The sequence below is a fragment of the Lichenostomus cassidix genome, unplaced genomic scaffold (genome assembly GCF_008360975.1).
Source record: "Lichenostomus cassidix isolate B80296 unplaced genomic scaffold, HeHo_3.0 HiC_scaffold_531, whole genome shotgun sequence".
Lineage (NCBI taxonomy): Eukaryota > Metazoa > Chordata > Aves > Passeriformes > Meliphagidae > Lichenostomus > Lichenostomus cassidix.
Window position 1 is genome coordinate 19,693 of NW_028147998.1, and position 11,358 is coordinate 31,050.

The window sequence follows — 11,358 nt, forward strand, 5'->3', positions numbered from 1 at the left end:
TCTTCTTCTTCTTCTTCTTCTTCTTCTTCTTCTTCTTCTTCTTCTTCTTCTTCTTCTTCTTCTTCTTCTTCTTCTTCTTCTTCTTCTTCTTCTTCTTCTTCTTCTTCGTTCCTGTCTCTCCCTTCCGGGTTTCTCCCAAAATTCCCAATTGCTTTTCCCCCAAAATTTCCTCTCTTTCACCAAAATTCACCTCCGTTTCCCCAACATTCCCAATATTTCCCCCACAATTCCTGCTTTTTCCCACCAAAATTCCTGCTTCTTTCTCACCAAAATTCCCCTTTTTTTCTCTCCAAAATTGCCATTTTTTGAAACCAAAACTGCCATTTTTCTCACCAAAATTGCCATTTTTCTCACCAAAATTGCCATTTTTTTCACCAAAATTGCCATTTTTCTCTCCAAAATTGCCATTTTTCTCACCAAAATTGCCATTTTTCTCTCCAGGAGATTTTCTCGTGATTTTAGCCAATAAAACGTAATAAAGTTTCTAATAAACGGAATCAACGTGGAACGTGACGGGCAGGGGCGGGACAGAGTCCTTCCTCCCGTCCCGGAGATTTCTGGCAATTGCCGATCCCGATCGACGCCGGGCGGATCCGCCGGGAGGATTCCCGCGGGAAGCGCGCGTGGAACGGCGTGAGGAGCCGCGGAGCTCGCCGCAGGGCCGGCGCCGGCAGCGGCAGGGACAGGGACAGCCCGGGACGGAGGGAGGGGACCCGGCAGCGGAATCCCCAAATGCCGAAATGCCGACGTGCCGAAATGCCGAAATGCCGACATCCGGTGTTCAAAACCCAAAGGCGAACGTCCCAAAATCCAAACTCCCAACATCCCGACACTCAAATTCCAACATCCCAAAATTCCCGAATCCCACGATCCCAAACTCCCAACATCCGACATCACAAATTCACAAATTCACTCTTTTTTTCTTTTTTTCTTCTTCTTCTTCTTCTTCTTCTTCTTCTTCTTCTTCTTCTTCTTCGTCTTCTTCTTCTTCTTCTTCTTCTTCTTCTTCTTCTTCTTCTTCTTCTTCTTCTTCTTCTTCTTCTTCTTCTTCTTCTTCTTCTTCTTCTTCTTCTTCTTCTTCTTCTTCTTCTTCTTCTTCTTCTTCTTCTTCTTCTCCTTGTCTCTCCAGTCCAGGTTTTCCCCGAAATTCCCAATTGCTTTTTCCCCAAAATTTCCCCTCTTTCACCAAAATTCACCTCCATTTCCCCAACATTCCCAACATTTCCCCCACAATTCCTGCTTTTTCCCCCAAAATTCCTGCTTCTTTTGCCAAAATGCCCCTTTTTTTAAAACCAAAATTCCCAGATTTTTCACCAAAATTGCCATTTTTACACCAAAATTGCCATTTTTCTCACCAAAATTGCCATTTTTCTCACCAAAATTCCCATTTTTCTCACCAAAATTGCCATTTTTCTCACCAAAATTCCCATTTTTTCACCAAAATTCCCATTTTTCTCACCAAAATTGTCATTTTTCTCACCAAAATTGCCATTTTTCTCACCAAAACTGCCATTTTTTCACCAAAATTGCCATTTTTCTCACCAAAATTGCCATTTTTCTCACCAAATTTGCAGGTTTTTCACCAAAATTGCCATTTTTCTCGCCAAAATTGCCATTTTTCTCACCAAAATTGCCATTTTTCTCACCAAAATTGCCATTTTTTCACCAAAATTCCCATTTTTCTCGCCAAAATTGCCATTTTTCTCCCCAAAATTGCCATTTTTCTCACCAAAATTCCCAATTTTTCCCCAAAATTGCCATTTTTTTCACCAAAATTGCCAGTTTTTCACCAAAATTGCCATTTTTCTCACCAAAATTGCCGGCTTGTTCACCAAAATTGCCATTTTTCTCACCAAAGTTGCCATTTTTCTCTCCAAAATTGCCATTTTTCTCACCAAAATTGCCATTTTTCTCACCAAAATTCCCAATTTTTCCCCAAAATTGCCATTTTTCTCACCAAAATTGCCAGTTTTTCACCAAAATTGCCATTTTTTTCACCAAAATTGCCGGCTTGTTCACCAAAATTGCCATTTTTCTCACCAAAATTGCCAGTTTTTCACCAAAATTGCCATTTTTATCACCAAAATTGCCGGCTTGTTCACCAAAATTGCCATTTTTCTCACCAAAATTGCCGGTTTTCTACCAAAATTGCCATTTTTCTCACCAAAATTGCCATTTTTCTCACCAAAATTCCCATTTTTCTCACCAAAATTGCCATTTTTCTCACCAAAATTCCCATTTTTTCACCAAAATTCCCATTTTTCTCACCAAAATTGTCATTTTTCTCACCAAAATTGCCATTTTTCTCACCAAAACTGCCATTTTTTCACCAAAATTGCCATTTTTCTCACCAAAATTGCCATTTTTCTCACCAAATTTGCAGGTTTTTCACCAAAATTGCCATTTTTCTCGCCAAAATTGCCATTTTTCTCACCAAAATTGCCATTTTTCTCACCAAATTTGCAGGTTTTTCACCAAAATTGCCATTTTTCTCACCAAAATTGCCATTTTTCTCACCAAATTTGCAGGTTTTTCACCAAAATTGCCATTTTTCTCGCCAAAATTGCCATTTTTCTCACCAAAATTGCCATTTTTCTCACCAAAATTGCCCATTTTTCTCACCAAAATTGCCATTTTTCTCACCAAAATTGCCAGATTTTCACCAAAATTCCCATTTTTCTCACCAAAATTGCCATTTTTCTCACAAAATTTCCGCATTTTTCTCACCAAAATTCCCAGTTTTCTCACCAAAATTGCCATTTTTCTCACCAAAATTCCCATTTTTCTCGCCAAAATTGCAGGTTTTTCACCAACATTGCCATTTTTCTCACCAAATTTGCAGGTTTTTCACCAAAATTGCCATTTTTCTCACCAAAATTGCCATTTTTCTCACCAAATTTGCAGGTTTTTCACCAAAATTGCCATTTTTCTCGCCAAAATTGCCATTTTTCTCACCAAAATTGCCATTTTTCTCACCAAAATTGCCATTTTTCTCACCAAAATTGCCCATTTTTCTCACCAAAATTGCCCATTTTTCTCACCAAAATTGCCATTTTTCTCACCAAAATTGCCAGATTTTCACCAAAATTCCCATTTTTCTCACCAAAATTGTCGATTTTTCTCACCAAAATTGCCATTTTTCTCACCAAAATTGCCGGTTTTTCCCCCAAAATTGCCATTTTTCTCACCAAAATTCCCGGTTTTTCTTACCAAAATTGCCATTTTCCTCACCAAAATTGCCATTTTCCTCACCAAAATTGCCATTTTTCTCACCAAAATTGCCGGTTTCTCACCAAAATTGCCATTTTTTGAAACCAAAATTGCCGGTTTTTCACCCAAATTGCCGGTTTTCCACCAAAATTGCCATTTTTCTCACCAAAGTTGCCATTTTTCTCACCAAAATTGCCATTTTTCTCACCAAAATTGCCGGTTTTTCACCAAAATTGCCATTTTTCTCACCAAAATTCTCCATTTTTTCACCAAAATTGCCATTTTTCTCACCAAAATTGCCATTTTTCTCACCAAAATTGCCGGTTTTTTCACCAAAATTGCCATTTTTCTCACCAAAATTGCCATTTTTCTCACCAAAATTCTCCATTTTTCTCACCAAAATTGCCATTTTTCTCACCAAAATTGCCATTTTTCTCGCCAAAATTGCCATTTTTCTCACCAAAATTGCCATTTTTCTCACCAAAATTGCCGGTTTTTTCACCAAAATTGCCGGTTTCTCACCAAAATTGCCATTTTTTGAAACCAAAATTGCCGGTTTTTCACCCAAATTGCCATTTTTCTCACCAAAGTTGCCGGTTTTTCACCAAAATTGCCATTTTTTTTCACCAAAATTGCCATTTTTTTCACCAAAATTGCCATTTTTCTCACCAAAATTGCCATTTTTCTCACCAAAATTGCCATTTTTCTCACCAAAATTGCCTTTTTTTTCACCAAAATTCTCCATTTTTCTCACCAAAATTCTCCATTTTTCTCACCAAAATTGCCATTTTTACACCAAAATTGCCGGTTTTTCACCAAAATTGCCATTTTTACACCAAAATTGCCGGTTTTTCTCACCAAAATTGCCATTTTTCTCACCAAAATTCCTAGTTTTTCACCAAAATTGCCATTTTTACACCAAAATTGCCATTTTTCTCACCAAAATTGCCATTTTTCTCACCAAAATTCCTAGTTTTTCACCAAAATTGCCTTTTTTCCTACCAAAATTGCCATTTTTCACCAAAATTGCCATTTTTCTCACCAAAATTCCCAGAATTTTTCCCCCAAAATTCCAGGTTTTTTCCCCAAATCCCAAAATTCCCAATGGAATTCCCATCCGGAGGTGAGAATTCCCAGAATTTTTCCCCAAAATTCCGGAATTCCGACGGTAATTGATCCATTCCCATCCCGCAGTTTTCCCAAAATTCCCTTTTTTTGTCCCAAATTTCCCAATTTTTTGTCCCAAATTTCCCATTTTTTCCCCCAAAATTCCCATTTTTTCCCCCAAAATTCCTGAATCCCAATGGAATTCCAATCATTCCCATCTCGGGGTTTTCCCAAAATTCCCATTTTTTCCCCCAAATTCCCATTTTTTTCCCCCCCAAATTCCTCTTTTCCCCTAGAATTCCCTTTTTTTCCCCCAAATTCCCACTTTCCCCCCAAAATTCCCATTTTTTCCCCCCAAAATTCCCATTTTTTCCCCCCAAAATTCCCATTTTTTTCCCACCATTCCCCCCCCGGCAGTTCTCCTCCTCTGGCGGTTCTCCTGGCGAGGAATCCCTCGGGAATTTCGGGAATTTCGGGAATTCCGGGATCCGTGGAATTCGACGTCGTCGCCCTGAGCGACTCCATGGGTTGGGAATCTCGGCTGGTGAAACGAGAGCTGAGCCGACTCCAGTGGGATCCCCGGAAAGGTGATTTCCCGGGAAGATTTTTTGGGGAATTTTTTGGGAATTTTGTGAGAATTTCGTGGGAATTTCGTGGAGAATCCGGTGTGGGAATTTTGTGGGAATCCGGCGGGAATTCCATGGGAATCCAGCAGGGAATCCAGCGGGAATTTCATGGGAATTTCACGGGAATCCAGCGGGAATTTTGCGGGAATTCCACAGTAATTCCACGGGAATCCAGCAGGAATTCCATGGGAATTTTGTGGGAATCCAGTGGGAATTCCGTGAGAATTCCATGGGAATTTCATGGGAATTCAACGGTAATTCCATGGGCAGAGAATCCGGCGAGAATTCTGTGGGAGTTTCACAAGAATTTCGCGGGAATTCCACGGGAATCCAGCGGGAATTCCACAGGAATTTCACGGAAAATCCCACCCGGCTCTCCGGCAGGCAGGAAAAGCGGGATCCTGGTGGAATTCCATGAACTCTCCTTCCACTTCCGCGCCGTCGGAGATCTCGAGCCGCCGGAATTGGATTCCATTTGCGAGTTCCTGCACGGCCGAGCGATTTCCCGGGAAAAGGCCGCGCTCCGGCAGCTCCGGCAGTGCTTCCGGGCTTTCCAGAGGTGAGGGAAATGGGAATTTTCCGTGGGATTGGGATTGGGATTGGGATTTGGGATTGGATTGGGATTGGGATTTGCATTGGGATTGGGATTGGGATTAGATTGGATAGGATTTGGATTGGGATTGGGATTGAGATTGGATTGGATTGGATTGGATTGGGATTGATATTGATTTGGAGATTGGGATTGGAATTGGGGTTAGAGTGGGGAACGGGATGGGGATTGGGATTTGGGGCTGGGGTGGGATTGAGGTTGGGGTTGGATTGGTATTGGATTGGGATCGGGATCAGGATTGGGATTGGGGTTGGCACTGGGATTGGATTGGGATTGGGATTTGGGGTTGGGATTGGGATTTGGGGTTGGGATCGGGATTGGGATCGAGATCGGAATTGGAATTGGAATTTGGAATTGGGATCGGGATTGGGGTTGGGATTGGGATTTGGAATTGCGATTGGATTGGGATGGGGATGGGGATGGGGATCGGGATTGGGATGCCAGCATCTGATTGGCGGATTTCCCGGGCACAGCGTGGCGTTCCCAAGTTTCCATCCGGAGCCTCCGGAAGAGGAGCAGGAGAGGAGAAGCTCTCAGCTCAAGGAGATTCTCCAGGAATATTTCCGGCGGGACCGGATCGGATCCGAGGGAGACGACGAGGAAGAGGAGGAGGAGAAACAACGGGAAATGGCGAAAGTGAGCGAATCCCGGATTTTTTTGGGATGAGGGAGAGCGAAGGGATGAGAATTCCCAAATTTTCCCGTCGGCAGGTGAAGGATTGGGAAGAGCAAATCCGCGCCGACGTCCGGAAGTTCCTCGCCGCGCATCCGGATGAGGATTTCACCGGCAGAGCCATCGCCAGGGTGTTCCATGGGATCGGTGAGGGGTTTGGGGTTGGGGTTGGGGTTGGGGTTGGATTGGGATTGGGATTGAGATTAATTGAGATTTCCATCCTTAAATTTCGTATTTTCCCCCTAAATTCCAGATTTCTCCCCTAAAAATTGGGATCTCTCCCCTAAATTTGGGATTTTTTCTCCTAAATTGCAGATTTTCCCCCCAAAATTCCCAATTCATTCCCGGTTTTTTCCCGCAGGCAGCCCCCGTTTCCCGGCGCAGATCTACGGCCGCGATCGGCGCTTCTGGAGGCGACACCTCGCCCTGGATTTCCACTCCCTGTCCCGCCTGGCCACCGAGGAGATCCTGGCCTGGAGGTGACAAACTTCCGGAATATTCCTTGGAATATTCCAGGAGCGTCACCGGTACTTCCTCGCGGGAATTTTGGGGATTTTTCTTGGGATTTTATGGAGATTTTCTCGTGATTTTAGCCAATAAAACGTAATAAAGTTTCTAATAAACGGAATCAACGTGGAACGTGACGGGCAGGGGCGGGACAGAGTCCTTCCTCCCGTCCCGGAGATTTCTGGCAATTGCCGATCCCGATCGACGCCGGGCGGATCCGCCGGGAGGATTCCCGCGGGAAGCGCGCGTGGAACGGCGTGAGGAGCCGCGGAGCTCGCCGCAGGGCCGGCGCCGGCAGCGGCAGGGACAGGGACAGCCCGGGACGGAGGGAGGGGACCCGGCAGCGGAATCCCCAAATGCCGAAATGCCGACGTGCCGAAATGCCGAAATGCCGACATCCGGTGTTCAAAACCCAAAGGCGAACGTCCCAAAATCCAAACTCCCAACATCCCGACACTCAAATTCCAACATCCCAAAATTCCCGAATCCCACGATCCCAAACTCCCAACATCCGACATCACAAATTCACAAATTCACTCTTTTTTTCTTTTTTTCTTCTTCTTCTTCTTCTTCTTCTTCTTCTTCTTCTTCTTCTTCTTCTTCTTCTTCTTCTTCTTCTTCTTCTTCTTCTTCTTCTTCTTCTTATTCTTCTTCTTCTTCTTCTTCTTCTTCTTCTTCTTCTTCTTCTTCTTCTTCTTCTTCTTCTTCTTCTTCTTCTTCTTCTTCTTCTTCTTATTCTTCTTCTTCTTCTTCTTCTTCTTCTTCTTCTTCTTCTTCTTCTTCTTCTTCTTCTTCTTCTTCTTCTTCTTCTTCTTCTTCTTCTTCTTCTTCTTCTTGTCTCTCCAGTCCGGGTTTTTTGGCCAAAATTCCCAACTGCTTTTCCCCCAAAATGTCCTCCCTTTCACCAAAATTCACCTCCATTTCCCCAACATTCCCAACATTTCCCCCACAATTCCTGCTTTTTCCCCCAAAATTCCTCCTTTTTTGGCCAAAATTCCCCATTTTTTAAAACCAAAATTGCCGGTTTTCTCACCAAAATTGCCACTTTTTCACCAAAATTCCCATTTTTCTCACCAAAATTGCCAGTTTTCTCACCAAAATTGCCGGTTTTTCTCACCAAAATTGCCATTTTTCTCACCAAAATTGCCATTTTTCTCACCAAAATTCCCATTTTTCTCACCAAAATTACCGGTTTTTCACCAAAATTGCCGGTTTTTCTCACCAAAATTGCCATTTTTCTCACCAAAATTGCCATTTTTCTCACCAAAATTGCCATTTTTACACCAAAATTGCCATTTTTCTCACCAAAATTGCCAGTTTTTCACCAAAATTGCCATTTTTCTCACCAAAATTGCCATTTTTCTCACCAAAATTGCCATTTTTCTCACCAAAATCGCCATTTTTCTCACCAAAATTCCCATTTTTCTCACCAAAATTGCCATTTTTCTCACCAAAATTGCCAGATTTTTACCAAAATTGCCATTTTTATCACCAAAATTGCCAGATTTTTACCAAAATTGCCATTTTTATCACCAAAATTGCCGGTTTTCTCACCAAAATTGCCATTTTTCTCACCAAAGTTGCCATTTTTCTCACCAAAATTGCCATTTTTCTCACCAAAATTCCCATTTTTCTCACCAAAATTGCCATTTTTCTCACCAAAATTGCCATTTTTCTCACCAAAATTGCCATTTTTTCACCAAAATTGCCATTTTTCTCACCAAAATTGCCATTTTTCTCGCCAAAATTGCCGGTTTTTCACCAAAATTGCCATTTTTCTCACCAAAATTGCCGGTTTTCTGCCAAAATTGCCATTTTTCTCACCAAAATTGCCATTTTTCTCACCAAAATTGCCGGTTTTTCACCAAAATTGCCGGTTTTTTCACCAAAATTGCCATTTTTCTCACCAAAATTGCCATTTTTCTCACCAAAATTGCCGGTTTTTCCGCCAAAATTGCCGGTTTTTCGCCAAAATTGCCGGTTTTTCCCCCAAAATTGCCATTTTTCTCACCAAAATTGCCATTTTTCTCACCAAAATTGCCTTTTTCCTCACCAAAATTGCCTTTTTTCTCACCAAAATTGCCATTTTTCTCACCAAAATTGCCGGTTTTTCACCAAAATTGCCGGTTTTCTCGCCAAAATTGCCGGTTTTCTCACCAAAATTGCCGGTTTTTCGCCAAGATTCCCGGTTTTTCTCACCAAAATTGCCGGTTTGGTCACCCAAATTGCCGGTTTTTTGCCAAAATTGCCATTTTTCTCACCAAAATTGCCATTTTTCTCACCAAAATTGCCATTTTTCTCACCAAAATTGCCATTTTTCTCACCAAAATTGCCGGTTTTTCACCAAAATTGCCGGTTTTCTCACCAAAATTGCCGGTTTTTTACCAAAATTGCCGGTTTTTCGGGATCGGGGTTGGGATTGGGATTTGGGTTTGGGATTGGGGTTGGGATCGGAATGCTGGGATCTGATTGGTGGATTTCCCGGGCACAGCGTGGCGTTCCCAAGTTTCCATCCGGAGCCTCCGGAAGAGGAGCAGGAGAGGAGAAGCTCTCAGCTCAAGGAGATTCTCCAGGAATATTTCCGGCGGGATCGGATCGGATCCGAGGGAGAGGACGAGGAAGAGGAGGAGGAGAAAAAACGGGAAATGGCGAAAGTGAGCAAATCCCGGATTTTTTTGGGATTAGGGAGAGCAAAGGGATGAGAATTCCCAAATTTTTCCATCTGCAGGTGAAGGATTGGGAAGAGCAAATCCGCGCCGACGTCCGGAAGTTCCTCGCCGCGCATCCGGATGAGGATTTCACCGGCAGAGCCATCGCCAGGGTGTTCCATGGGATCGGTGAGTTGGGATTTGGGATCGGGGTTGGGGTTGGGATTGGGGTTGGGGTTGGGGTTGGAATCAAAACTGGGATTGGGGTTGGGATTGGGGTTGGGTTGGGGTGGGATTGGGATCAGGATTGGGGTTGGGGTTGGGATTGGGATTGGAATTGGAATTGGGACTGAGGTGGGGTTGGGATGGGATTGGGATTGGGGTTGGAGTTGGGATTGGGATTGGGGTTGAGGTTGGTTTGGGATTGGGGTTGGGATTGGGATTGAGGTTGGGATTGGAATTTGGGATTGGGATCAGGATTGGGGTTGGGGTTGTGGTTGGGATTGGGACTGAGGTTCGAATTGGGACTGAGATTGGAATTTGGGATCGGGATTAAGGTTGGGAGTGGGATTGGGATTGGATTAGGGTTAAAATTGGGATTGGGATCGGATTAGGATTGGATTGGGATTGGGGTTGGGATTGGAATTTGGGATTGGGATTGGGGTTAAGATTGGGAGTGGGATTGGATTGGGATTGGGATTGGATTGGATTAGGATTGGGAGTCGGATTGGGGTTGGATTACGATTTGGGATTGGGGTTGGGATTGGGATTGGGATTGCATTCGGATTAGGATTGGGATTGGGAAAAGGGGATCAGGATCGAGATTGGGGTTGAGATCGGGATTGGGATTGGGGTTGAGATCGGGATTGGGATTGGGGTTGGGGTTGGATTGGGATTGGGGTTGGGATCGGGATCGGATGGGATTGGCATTGGGATCAGGAGTGGGAATTGAATTGGGATCAGGTTTAGGATTGGAATTTTTATTGGGATTGGAATTTTTATTGGGATTTGGATTGGGATTGGGGTTGGGATCCGCCTGGGAATGAAATGGTTGGGAAAATCCCATTCCAGAGGGTCAATCCAAGCGGGAAGCGCTAATCCCATCCTGGTTTTCCAACCGCTCTGGGAAAGAAACCAGCTTGTATTCCATCCCAAATCCCAGAGTTCACACAAGAAAATTTTGGGGATTTTCCCCTAAAATTCCCAACATTTTTCCATAGGCAGCCCCCGTTTCCCGGCGCAGATCTACGGCCGCGATCGGCGCTTCTGGAGGCGACACCTCGCCCTGGATTTCCACTCCCTGTCCCGCCTGGCCACCGAGGAGATCCTGGCCTGGAGGTGACAAACTTCCGGAATATTCCTTGGAATATTCCAGGAGTGTCACCGGCACTTCCTCGCGGGAATTTCGGGGATTTTTCTTGGGATTTTATGGAGATTTTCTCGTGATTTTAGCCAATAAAACGTAATAAAGTTTTTAATAAACGGAATCAACGTGGAACGCGACGGGCAGGGGCGGGACAGAGTCCTTCCTCCCGTCCCGGAGATTTCTGGCAATTGCCGATCCCGATCGACGCCGGGCGGATCCGCCGGGAGGATTCCCGCGGGAAGCGCGCGTGGAACGGCGTGAGGAGCCGCGGAGCTCGCCGCAGGGCCGGCGCCGGCGGCGGCAGGGACAGGGACAGCCCGGGACGGAGGGAGGGGACCCGGCAGCGGAATCCCCAAATGCCGAAATGCCGACGTGCCGAAATGCCGAAATGCCGACATCCGGTGTTCAAAACCCAAAGGCGAACGTCCCAAAATCCAAACTCCCAACATCCCGACACTCAAATTCCAACATCCCAAAATTCCCGAATCCCACGATCCCAAACTCCCAACATCCGACATCACAAATTCACAAATTCACTCTTTTTTTCTTTTTTTCTTCTTCTTCTTCTTCTTCTTCTTCTTCTTCTTCTTCTTCTTCTTCTTCTTCTTCTTC

General features: G+C 44.3%; 2 protein-coding genes across 2 annotated transcripts; both read left to right on the top strand.

The window, feature by feature from the left end:
- Positions 1–4,738: 4,738 nt before the first annotated feature.
- LOC146420413 (ATP-dependent DNA helicase Q4-like) lies at positions 4,739–6,768 on the top strand. The gene is made up of 5 exons (XM_085048292.1): positions 4,739–4,904; positions 5,328–5,502; positions 6,027–6,189; positions 6,264–6,372; positions 6,587–6,768. Exons 1-5 carry the CDS (start codon positions 4,841–4,843, stop codon positions 6,706–6,708), a joined length of 633 nt encoding a protein of 210 aa, XP_084904418.1. The 5' UTR covers positions 4,739–4,840; the 3' UTR covers positions 6,709–6,768.
- Positions 6,769–9,166: 2,398 nt separating this feature from the next.
- On the top strand, positions 9,167–10,785 carry LOC146420414 (ATP-dependent DNA helicase Q4-like). The gene is made up of 3 exons (XM_085048296.1): positions 9,167–9,386; positions 9,461–9,569; positions 10,601–10,785. The coding sequence occupies exons 1-3, from the start codon at positions 9,378–9,380 to the stop codon at positions 10,720–10,722; spliced, it is 240 nt and encodes a 79-aa protein (XP_084904422.1). The 5' UTR covers positions 9,167–9,377; the 3' UTR covers positions 10,723–10,785.
- Positions 10,786–11,358: the final 573 nt, after the last annotated feature.

Bases quoted from the DNA above. Each gene is read 5' to 3' on its own strand.
- LOC146420413 (XM_085048292.1), top strand. From the start codon at position 4,841: ATGGGTTGGGAATCTCGGCTGGTGAAACGAGAGCTGAGCCGACTCCAG. The intron at 5,503-6,026 runs GTGAGGGAAATG...TCCCGGGCACAG, and splicing joins TGCTTCCGGGCTTTCCAGAG to CGTGGCGTTCCCAAGTTTCC. The intron at 6,373-6,586 runs GTGAGGGGTTTG...TTTTTCCCGCAG, and splicing joins CAGGGTGTTCCATGGGATCG to GCAGCCCCCGTTTCCCGGCG.
- LOC146420414 (XM_085048296.1), top strand. The intron at 9,570-10,600 runs GTGAGTTGGGAT...ATTTTTCCATAG, and splicing joins CAGGGTGTTCCATGGGATCG to GCAGCCCCCGTTTCCCGGCG.